We start from the raw sequence: 12,063 nt of genomic DNA, 5'->3' as shown, positions 1-12,063 counted from the left end.
TTTTATTTTCAACAAGATGGTGCTCCGCCGCACTATCACAGGGACGTACGAGCTTACCTGGATCAAAATTTGTCGGGCCAGTGGATAGGACGCAGGGGGCCAATCGAGTTTCCAGCACGCTCTCCAGACCTTACACCACTGGATTTCTTCTTGTGGGGCACAGTAAAAGATGAGGTGTACAAACGTAAACCACGTAACCTAGACATTCTTTGGAATGAGATTCAAGCAGTGTGTAGAGAAATCTCATTGGACGTTTTGATACGATGTACAGAATCTGTGGTGACTCGTACTCAGAATTGTATTGATGCTGTAGGTCACCAATTTGAACAGTATTAACATTTGTTATTTATGTTTCATTTACATTGGACTTTCAGCTTTCTATTTTCCTGAAATTTAACTTTGTAGAACGGTAAATAAATTTTCTATGGAAGTTCAAAATGTGTATACATTTTTTTGAAGCACCCTGTATTTCACTTCCAATGCGCCAAAAGAATTATAGGTAACTATAAAAAATATAGCATTTACTAAATTATTCTCAAGCTCTTAATAATTTCATAAGACAGTCAATCTACCTAAAAGTCAGCAATAAATATATAAAAGCACATGAACATAGATTAAATTACTTTCAACATTTTCTTGAGCCGTTAGGAGCTTCCATCAACTTTTTTTTCCATATAGTCACGTCTAAAGATGATTTATTATGTTATTCATTTATATCGAAGGCATCTATCACATTGAAAAGTAAATTATCTAGCTGTACATCAGTTTATATGCCGGTACATATGTCAGTGTTGTGGTAACGCAATTATTTTAGTAAAAGAAAAAAAAAACAGTAGATCAATTATTTATTAACGACATACGGGAAACTGGCCTAATCCGAATGGGCTCCTAAATGTTTTCTTTTTTTAGAACGTCTGCTACCATCTATTGGCCAAAAACAGGTTTCCTAAATCATATCGAATGCATTTAATAATTACACATACAATTCTGCAGCAGCATCCATGTTCTACAGTTTGGGCCACAAAATGTGTATGAAGATTTTAAAGAATCACAAATACTTGTACATATTACTTGAATTCAAATAAATATTAAGTAGATAAAATACCAAAAGCGGTACGAATTAGGGCTTCTTTTCCCTATGCTAGGTATTTTGTCATATTATACCGAGCGCCATGGCCTAGAGGTTTAGGACTTAGCTTAGGCTTAGCATTCGAGAGGACGCCGGTTCGATTCCGGGTCCGTCCGCCTTGCTCCAAGTTTTTCTGTGGTTTCCTTGGATCACTTAGGCAAAGACTGGGACAGTAATATTCCACAAATTATTTTTGATCCTCTTCTGTCTTCATTTCGTCCATCTCATCTTTCTTACTCGAACCACCACCCACCCATTCCCACGATTCCTGAAAGGAGGCTGAAGAGAGGGTCTTGAGCCCTACCTTCCGGCGTAGTTCGGAAGGACTGCCGCCCACCAGCATTAGTAGCTGATGAGGATAAAACACCCAAAAGGTTTTTTTTCTTATTATAACGGGTGAGTAAGCTACCGGATTGTAAGCTACACGGCACGGTAAGTTAGTTATAACCATAGACATAGAGAATGGACTGAGCAATACCCTCATGAAATTGACCACTCTCTAAAAGAATACAAAACAACCTATCCCTTTCCCTCTTTCTTTGCCTCATTCATTCCACTCCTGCAAGACTGTGACGCAGACCAATCAAAATTCTGGAAAAAGACAACTACGAACCGCACGATTGCTTTGTCTTTCGCACACGTTTTTGTCTGTATTTACCTTACAGCTAGATAGAGAGTGAGCAGTCCAGTCTATGTCTATGGTTATAATTTTACTTTTAAAACTGATCGTAACTTGTATCTAACATCGTAATTTGTGTATTTTAAGTGAATTCAGTGTCAACCTGAGTCACCGTTTTTGGATTGATTCATACAGACTATGCCGACCACAATTTGCCAGTGCCATCAACGTTCCACAGCCTTTACTTTCTAGATAGTGTGCCGCTTGACGAGTCCGATGGTGATAATGACGTTGATGATGATGAGATGAAGAGCCGAAATGACGGTTTAACTACCCTGCAAACACATAAGGTGCAACCGCAAAATGATCGCGTCACAACTAGGCGTTTTCTCACAGATTGCTTCATATTTAAATCTATTATTTTAGTTGTGGAATATTTGTTCCTGCTAACTTTATTCACTTAATAGACATTTAAAAACATGCTTCCATTCTACCTATCTATCTAATTTTTCAAAAATTTCAAATATATTTTCGATTTGCATAACACTGCTACCGGAAGTTATGAAACATTAGATCCTGTTTCTATTGAATTTAGGTACTACTGCATCCCCCAACATCATAGGTAACTCTGATTGTAGAAATAGTATGATCAAGCAAACTGACAACATCTATTCGATAGTAATTATTATTATTCGTTTTGACAGCATGCAGTGCAACCTTAACATAGTTATAATTTTAACCAGCAGGTGCCGTGACCAAAATGGCTAATTCCAAATAAGTAAACTGCAAACTCTTGGTTCAAAACAAATTCATTATATTTATTTAAGTATACATTTATTTTAGTTAGAAATAAATTTCTGTACTAATAATAAATAGACAATGATCCTGGAATTTTCTGAGTGGATGACCTGACAGTAGAACAAATACATGAAGAAGGATTTAAAAATAGAATTCTGTTCGTACGAAAGAAGTTTTTGTGATTTAACAAAAAACTTTCCATTTGCTTTCGAAGAAGAAAGATTTATCGGTATAAGAAAAGTTTTAAGAGAGCTGCGTATATGGGATTGTAAGAAGTGGTGGGTGTTGTTTGTAGAAGGTAACGATGTCATCTGCCCAAAAACATAAAGAAGGTTTAATGTTAATTAATGATTGAGACAAAACGAAACACTTGAAAAGAATTGAAAGAAAACACCATCAGATGAGCGCCGTTAGAATCAGGTTCAAGAAAACTTTACAACTGCCCAGATTTTGATTTTTTAATGAAAAACCTGGTAAGTAGTCAAAATAATATCCGTGAGACATCTTCTCGCTTTCTAAAGATTGACGTTTTAGCTGCGGCTTTACTGATTCCAACGCATCAGTTCATTCAATCCCTCCTAAATTGGTTTTTTCGGGAAGATTCATTTCGTAAGTAGTCGTAGAGTGTTAGCAAACATACAGACAGACAAACGTTTTAGGGCGGTATTCGTTTTATAATATACAATTATATTTAACTGTTTACAGTTTTATAGACACTATTTTTCACATTTGAAACTTGTTAAACTGAGCTTCCACAACCGTTGTACAGAGTACTGCTGCTTTTCAGGATTAGGCCCTGTTGTTACTGCGGCGGCGGGAATGGTGACCGTAACGGCGCGGTTGAAAAAGGACAAACGTCACATGGTGGCAAATATGAACAGGGCCTTACCCTGCTTTCACACAGACGGTTTTCTAACGGCAACCGTGCCGTGCCGTGTCGTAATTTCATTTTGCTTTGCGTTCACACTGCACACGGTTTTTCACGGTTTAGTTTTGTTTTGATACATGACCAAAATGGACGAAAGAAAAAAATGCATGTTGTTACTAATGATATGGCATAATCGCAGAAAAACACAAAAAACAAGAAGATTTTGGATTCATCCACTACTTGAAAACAGACAATTGATGGGTGAACTTGTAACATTATTTCATGAGCTACGAGAGGATAGCTCCAAATTTTTTAATTATTTTCGAATGTCCATTAGGAGTTTCGATGAATTATGCGCAAAATTGCAAGATGATTTAAAAATTAGTAATAATATTTAATATCAAGAGGGAAATAAAAAGAAAATGAGTATCAATCAGAAAACAATCTACCAGAAATAGAAAAAGGTTTTCCTTTCTGTTATGTAACGCTTTGATACCAAAAGAAATCAAATTATTAAAGTTTTCACTGTCTAGCTTATAAGAGATAAAAGAAGATTGTAATATATATCTGTACAAAACCTTGTTTCTTCAAAAATATCCGAGAAAATTTAAATGCTCATATTCAATATATCCTTTGTATTATCTTCCCCAATGATATATTATTAAGAAAGGAGGTAAATTTTTCTTAATTATATAATCTCTACCGATGCTTGATAAAGACACTGTTCCAAATATTTTCACAGAGAATAATAATAATAGAAAGACAGATACAAAAGAATTCGAGTAGAAATATTTACAAAAGGGTGTAATATGTAGCGATCGACGGTGGCCTCCCTAGTTCCTGCCAAATCCATCCACCAACCGAAACCTGATATTTATTACCAAAAAATATATGAATATTGACGAAATTAACCAATAATTATAAAACAAAATTAAAAGTGCATTGAGAATCTTTTTGAACATGACGGTAACTAACTGCAGTGGAAAACGTTTGTTTTCCAAATTGAAAAGAATGAAAAATGAATTAAGAAGTACAACTCTTAATGAAAGATTAACCAGTTTGTCGCCAAAACCCATAAAATGTGATGTGCTCAAAAACATAGAACGATTATTGAAGGAAACATTTTCAATAAGCACAAAATTTTAAGAACTAAATAATTAATAAATACATAAATAAATAAATAAATAAATCGTCAAACCAACCTTTTATTGTAGTCTTAAACAAAAAAAGCGGCTTGACCGAATGTTATGAAACTTCTTTCACATCATTTTGATGTTAATATGCTCTGATTGGCATACCTCAACCAAGTCGATACCACTTTTACTTCGCGTAATATTTTGCCCCATTGCGGTAACTTCCTCGTGAGTAGGAAGTTAATAAAATCTTGTTTCTTTTACTGCGTAAGAAAAATAAAATACATTCTAACGATTCTAACCCTCTAACCGCGTACTTGAGTTATTTATTACATTTTCATTTATAAACCTTATCTACCACGTGCCTTTGCAAAATGCGTGTGTTTTTTACTAATAAATCAACAACGTATCATTTACTACCCTCTTTTCTGGCATGTTAAGACCCTAAAGTCATAAAAATGTCTATTTATCAGCTCCTTGTTACCAATAGGGAATTGTTCTTACCTCAAGGCAGAGATAAGTAAGTTAACATCTTTTATCCGGTTTTAGTGCTCCTTTAGATTTCAAGTACCTTGGAATTGCACCTGTTCTCTTCCTGTTTTTAACGGAACATAAAGGCAGGTATCAACAATCCTTTACTAACGGAACTTTATTGTTAGTTAAACAATTAGCGAAGCTTAAGTTCTATGTAATGTAAAAATAGGAAAAAAAAAATACCACAGAGTTATGTAACACAGTCCTATGCTGCCCTGTAAGCTGCGGTGAGTCATGAAATGAAAAAAAAAGGAATCCCTCTCCGTCACAGCTGACTATCAATTCCGCATGGTCAAAACAAAAAGATTCTTATTGGGATCCGTCAAATGGGCATACACCATCTGGTGGCAAAATTTATAACTCGAATGAGGGAAAAATTTACATAGGAACTGTGCACGCAAATTGTAAAATTGTTTATTAAAATAATAAAACACGTTAAAAAAGTAAAAATTTTTTTGATGATGGAGTCGATGAACTTTTCTTCTAAAGTTAAATCAAAGAAAAAAGTAATCTAATAGAAGCTTGGATGAAAGCAGTAGGTATCAAAGAAGTGAATTCCGGAATAAAAATTTGTTCACGTCATTTTAATGTACATGATTATATTTCGACAAGTATTTATCATCAGCCATAACCTTAATATTTAAAACTAGAATCATACTAAAATTATAAAGTGAGAAATTATTTATTCCTGTGTAATTGATTTAACACAATTCTAATGATACGATATAAGTATTTTGAGGTTAAGAACCTACCTGCTGCAATACAACAAAGTTGCAATAATGTGTTTGCAACGTTCTCTTAAATCGGCTTTGCACGTGCAAGTCATTGATATGATATTGCTTAAATCACCCAGAATCACCTCACCAATTATATAACGTGAATCACTTTTTAAATCCGAAGTTTGTAAAAAGTAGGCAGTAAACTTGACGGAATTTGAAGGCTAGCTTCCGGATTTGTTATTTCCGAATTTTCTAATGTGATTGACATTAAAAACACGCTCACCTTCAACGAAATTTCCTTTCCGAGGCTTTGTGTCAGCCCAATCACATATTGTGTCAATACTTATCATTTTATCGTAATTTAAAAACTTGGAACACTATAGGAACTACGATAAATTTTCCCTAATCGGCACCATGTTTTTAGGCTCCTCCCATTTGACGGATCCCAATATCTTTGAAAAGTCTACGCGCAATTCAGACGCGCACTACCGTACTGCGCAACGTACAAAGGAGCATAACATAGTGACGCTTCTACGGATCGCGCCTTATATTACTTAATTAAATCATGCAGTTCGCTTCTTAATAAATACAGACACTTTATATCTAAATACTGGCAAGAAGGGACTGAAGAACTAACAAGTATAAAGCACACGTCTTGCAAATATGCGTAAAATAGATAGAATAACAACTTACGTGTTCGGGATATTTCTCATGTTCCTATGCCTCATGAATATCACAACAAGGGTACCATTTCCAAGAACACCGATAACGAATATTAGAAAAAACAGCACTGGCACAAAATATGTCTCTGGACGTTCCCGGTAAGGAATGTATTCCTCAATTGACGTGTTAATACTCGTACTTGAATTATTCATGGCTAAACCAGACTCCAAAGCCACGAAAAATTATTCACACAAGGCCCTTCTGCTAGACATGTTTGTACGTCAATAATGCGTAGTGTAATACGCTATCGAACTTTTTTAAATTGAATTTCGTGTCCATTGGGGGAGGTAGCGATAATGAGGATGGATGTTTAGCATGATTCCATGGTGTATACAGTTGTCTGAAAGAGAAGATGCATTATTGATAAAAATATCTAAAAATGCATTCGTTTGAATAAAGATAACAATAAATTTCTGCAAGAAAAAGTATTTTAACTGTACGGAGGTGTATCATTTCATGAATAACTTCCTGCAAAGTGAACTTTCTATAGAGGTATAATGTAGGATTTTCAATTATCATCATAATCATCACCTCCAATTCTTCCTATCCTGAGCTAACCTTGCATTTCCTTAAAACTAGAACATCCCACATACTTAACTATTTGCTAACAGTAATCTAATCTAGATCTACGTCTACTCCTTTTAACTCCTGTTTCTGCCTCTAATATGCCTCTGACTAGACCTTCATGCCTAAGATGTCCTACCAACCTATCTCGTCAATTTTTTATTGACTTCCACAGAGTCCTCTGTTCTGTTCAATTATCATACTAATCTTATTTTTATCAATCACTAGTTGAACCGGACCAAATGTAGATGGATTGGTACCGTTTTCGGTGGTGCACAGAATATCTATTTTAATCAAGTATAATACTTTAAATGTCAAACTGTTAAAGTTAGAATGTACCTGCTAAAATGAATACTGAATATAGAGATGAAAGAAAACACTTGAGTTTTGCAAGTTTTTAGTACAGTAATAGCTCTTTGCGGGGCATACGTTCGAAGATTCCAAAATACAACCAATATGTATCAAAACAAAATCAATGTATTGATAAATTCGGAATTAAAATTAATCGTTATAATCAGCTTTACGTAAGAGTTTAAAAAATTTAGTGATTTTTTTCTTGTTTTGAATTTTGAAATTGGTCCACTCGGTTACATCTTTTATAAAAGTCGCCTCGGCAAGAACCAACAGTACTCAAAAGATGCTGATACCTTGAAAAATAATACCGAATCCTTTTCTACTCGGTTAGATTTTTTATAAAAGCCGCTTCAGCACTTACCAACGGTACATACTCAAAAGATGCCGATACTTTAAGGGGATTCAGATTATCGGTTCTAGATATCATGAGTCTAATATTTGGAACAGAGGTTTGAAATTTTGTAGTAAGATAGATAAAGCTTTGTTCTAAAGTCTGTAGAAGGCCATTTTTTAATTTTTTAATTTCTATTGAAAATACGTGTCCTACAAGAAGCATCAACTTTAAGCACTTGTAAAAGCTTTTAATGACCGTATTATTGAAGACCAAAAACGTACCGAGTTAGTGTGAACCTTTGTCTGTTACCATACAAAAAAACGCATATTTATCTCGTAAGGTTAAATCACAATGTTTAGAATAGAAACCCATGTTTTCGGAAAAATTCCCACTAGGCACGAGTGGTCTATTGCGGTCAATCCCCTGTTTACCTATTGCATCTGCGAATAATGAAATTTTTAGCCGCGAATACAGGAACTGGGTTGCAATTTTTCACCCGCGAATAATGAAAACGCGAATAAGGAAACCGTGAATAAGGAACTTTTACTGTAGTTACCTCTAATACCTACATTAAAATTAAAAATTCTGATTTAATGTTTACATTATCATTAAATGGGGCTTACATAAGGGACCCTTCGTCTTCCATTTCGTAATTGTACAATAGCTACAGGACATTGTGTTATCCGAGGAGATAGTTACTCCGACTATGGCTGCACCTCCATTATCTCTATCAGAGGTTTGAGAGAGAGAAATTTATTAGTACGTAAATAGTCACTTCTGATACATGGTCTGAACGTCCGAAAAGAGCTGGCTCCGTCATTTTCTAAGATAATCCAGAAAAAATCTGAACAATCTCGCCGTTCTGATGCTTCATTGCTTGTTTACAGGTTATGAAGAGACCTTTTAATTGAATAGAACTCGATGTTTTATCAATAATTCTAACTCTCCATTTTGTGGAAAACCTGACATTTCCGGTGATAAATTGGATAAGTTTTTTTCATTAGCAAGGACGAGATGCTTTTCCGAATTCCAGTACATAATGGACTTCGGTGACAAACGAACGTCCATGAAAGCATTTCGGTCGATAGTTATTGTCTTTTAACTTCTTCTATCTGAGAGTCACGGCAAGAATAACAATAAATGAGTATTCCAACGTTTCCGAAAATTGAACACTTAGATTCCAATAAGATTTAGAACGCTTTTCCTTCCTTTAAAAAGTTACTTTTCACTTAGTTAGAATTCTTCTATAACAAAGTTTTGTTATGTGAGAAGAACTTGTGGTTTTTTTACGTTTCTTAAAACTGAGATAAGAATGGTAACAGCGGCGTTTTTCAATTTAATACGCCATTTTTAAGGTTGATGTTTTATAGAAAGCAACAACGAACGAATGAAATAAACGGTGGAATAAAAATGCCATTGCGGTTTTTTAAATTTTCCCGCAGGCAGACGGCAACTTTTACATCCCACATTACGAAAATTAACGAGCTACTAAATTACCAACACATCGAAACAGTCTCTCCCTAGCGTAAATTGAAACAATAAATAAGCCTTTTAATGATCGTAATCAGACAACAAAGCGTTCGTGTCGCTAAGAATTACACTAGGGATAATTTTTAAACAGATTGCTAATTTTAGACCTGTAATCAAATCAATATAATGGCCGGAACATATTATCCACAGACACTCTTTTTATACATTTTTCAATTATACGTGTTTTTATTTCAATTATTCTGATTACTTTTATAATAAAACTGGACTAAACTTAGATTTCTTCTAATAACATCGTCACAGAGCCTAAGTTTCTGATAAGTTGCTTCTGGGGAGTCAAAGATCATTAATCTAAATCGTTATACGAGGGTGGATTGATAAGTTTCCGGCCTGACCAAGAAAAACAAGGTTTTTAAAAATTTTTTTTTTTTATTTCTCAACATAATCTCCTCCAAGGCTGATACATTTCTCATAGCGGTGTTCCAGTCTATTAATGCCATCTCTATAGACTGATTCGTCAAGCTCCTCAAAATAACCATTTACAGCTTCGATTACTTCTTCATTGTCCGCAAATCTCTTACCGCCAAGCCATTTTTTGAGATTAGGGAACAGAAAATAGTCACTCGGGGCTAGGTCTGGAGAGTAAGGAGGGTGCGGCATCAATTCAAACTTTAGATCGTTGATTTTAGCCGTCGCAACGATTGACGTGTGCGCTGGTGCGTTATCGTGATGAAACAAGATTTTTTTCTTCGCCAGATGAGGTCGTTTAATTTTCACCTCGTGGCTCAAACGTTGCAATAAGTCTGCGTAGTATTGACCAGTGATAGTATTACCCTTTGCAAGGTAATCAATGTATATAATACCTCTTGCATCCCAAAAAACAGTAGCCATAACCTTGTTCGCCGAAAAAATTGTTTTTGCCTTCTTTGGAGTTGGTTCCCCTGGTCCAATCCACTGTTTAGACTGTTCTTTGGTTTCAGGAGTGTAGTGGTGGACCCACGTTTCGTCAACGGTTACGAATCGACGCAAAAATTCGCTTGGATTACGCTTATACAATGACAAATTTGCGGTAGAAATGTTTTTTCGAATCAATTTTTGGTCGACTGTTAGCAAACGCGGCACCCATCTTGCACAGAGCTTTTCCATATGCAAATGTTGGTGCAAAATATGTTGCACACGTTCATATGACATCTTACAGGTCTCAGCTATCTCACGCACTTTCAATCTGCGGTCTCCCAGCACTATTTGATGAATTTTTTCGATCATATCTGGAGTTGTGACCTCAACGGGGCGTCCTGAGCGAGGCCCATCAGAGGTGCTCACACGACCCTTTTTAAACTCGGAAACCCACTGCTTAACGGTTGAATATGACGGGGAGGATGTCCCCAGTGTTGAGTCCATCTCTTTTTTAATTTCCTTCGGCGTTAACCCCTTCAAATAAAAGTATTTGATGACAGCACGATTTTCCTGCTTTTCCATTTTTACGAAAACCACAGAGGCGTCTTGTTCAGCGTGCTGTCAAACCTACACTAGCAAGGAGATCGGGCTGAAACTATAGCTACAAGCTATCCAAGGATGGTACTATAGAATGTCACCTCAAGGTAGGCCTAGTGGCGTCATCTCTTGGTTAGGCCGGAAACTTATCAATCCACCCTCGTATAAAAACCTGCAGTGTAAAATGCACTATATATTGAAAATACTTAAGAATAGATTTATCTCGACTTCTTTTCTTATCCTAATAGTTTCCAGCATCAGCGGCTGAAAGTTTGAAGCACACGTAAAAAAAGATAGACAGTGACAACTACAACAAAAAATTTATCAAAGTTTTGGGATCTGATTTTGTCACACTGATAAATACTTTTGAAACGTACGGCTTCTGGCTCTAACTTAAGAAAACTCACCTACTTTTACTTGCGTATAGAACCTTAAGCCGTTTTAGCTAAGAAAGTTTTTATAAATTTTTCAAGATTTACAACTGGCTACAATCATGTTTTGAAGGTAAAACCGGGAAACTGACATTTCTATATCTTCAGCGCCCTGCATCCTATTAGAAACGAACTACAGAGTGCCCAGCTTTTGACAAAAAATGGTGAAAATTTCGAACTGTACATACCATAACCTAATTTAATGTAACCTTTCCGTCAACGGGCGTTTAGCCACAATTACTGTCACTAATTGAATATTGACATCTGCACACGCTCAACACGTCTAATTTTGCCATTTTTAAATAAAAATTCCCGCTGAACAATCACATCCTGGATATCGAAAGTAGGACATTTAGCTAGATTAATTTCTCTATTAGATGGTTTAATTGTGAGCTAATTCCAGAATAGTCATAGATATTAGGGTAAGGATGCCGAATATGAGAGTCGCCAAATGTGAGATACTGTTCGTTTCAAGAAGTTAGAGACATGCTCCTTCCCTTTATTAGGATGCGCCATAGCATGATTCCAAATTCAATCATATTTGTCTGCGGAGCTCAGTTCTTCACCAATCATCGAGCGAGAACTAGACAAAAGTGTACAGTACCATTTGCGAAATTATTTAAACTGCCTCGTTAACTTAACGTTCTACACCCCTATAAAACTTTTGCTTTGTTTTCTATTGTTAATTTATGTACATTTTTGTATTAAGAAATTGCTAAACATTTTCGTCTAGTACTGTACAGTTCTACCGCCCATCGAGAGCTCTGCTCGTTCAAGCTTGTTCCAACTATTTCTGTCTTGCTCACGCTTAGTGTGTATTCTTTCTATCTTCGCGCAGATTTCTTCAAGGTCACAATTCTAACAAATTGAAATGG

General features: G+C 35.6%; 1 protein-coding gene across 4 annotated transcripts in view; it reads right to left on the bottom strand.

The window, feature by feature from the left end:
- LOC108742111 (neuropeptide CCHamide-1 receptor) overlaps positions 1 to 12,063 on the bottom strand; it is a 67,923-nt gene that overhangs the window by 30,359 nt on the left and 25,501 nt on the right. For 3 of the 4 annotated variants that reach the window (XM_025980656.1, XM_025980654.1, XM_025980655.1), the window contains exon 2: positions 6,494 to 6,863. In XM_025980656.1, coding sequence (XP_025836441.1) covers positions 6,494 to 6,675 — 182 coding nt within the window. In that variant the 5' untranslated portion in view covers positions 6,676 to 6,863. Of the gene's footprint in view, positions 1 to 6,493; positions 6,864 to 8,398; positions 8,487 to 12,063 lie in introns of those variants that run through there. The other variant, XM_025980657.1, reaches the window with a different exon arrangement.

Source organism: Agrilus planipennis, unplaced genomic scaffold (genome assembly GCF_000699045.2).
Source record: "Agrilus planipennis isolate EAB-ADULT unplaced genomic scaffold, Apla_2.0 scaffold3, whole genome shotgun sequence".
In the NCBI taxonomy this organism is placed as follows: domain Eukaryota; kingdom Metazoa; phylum Arthropoda; class Insecta; order Coleoptera; family Buprestidae; genus Agrilus; species Agrilus planipennis.
This window is presented reverse-complemented; position numbering and strand designations above follow the sequence as displayed.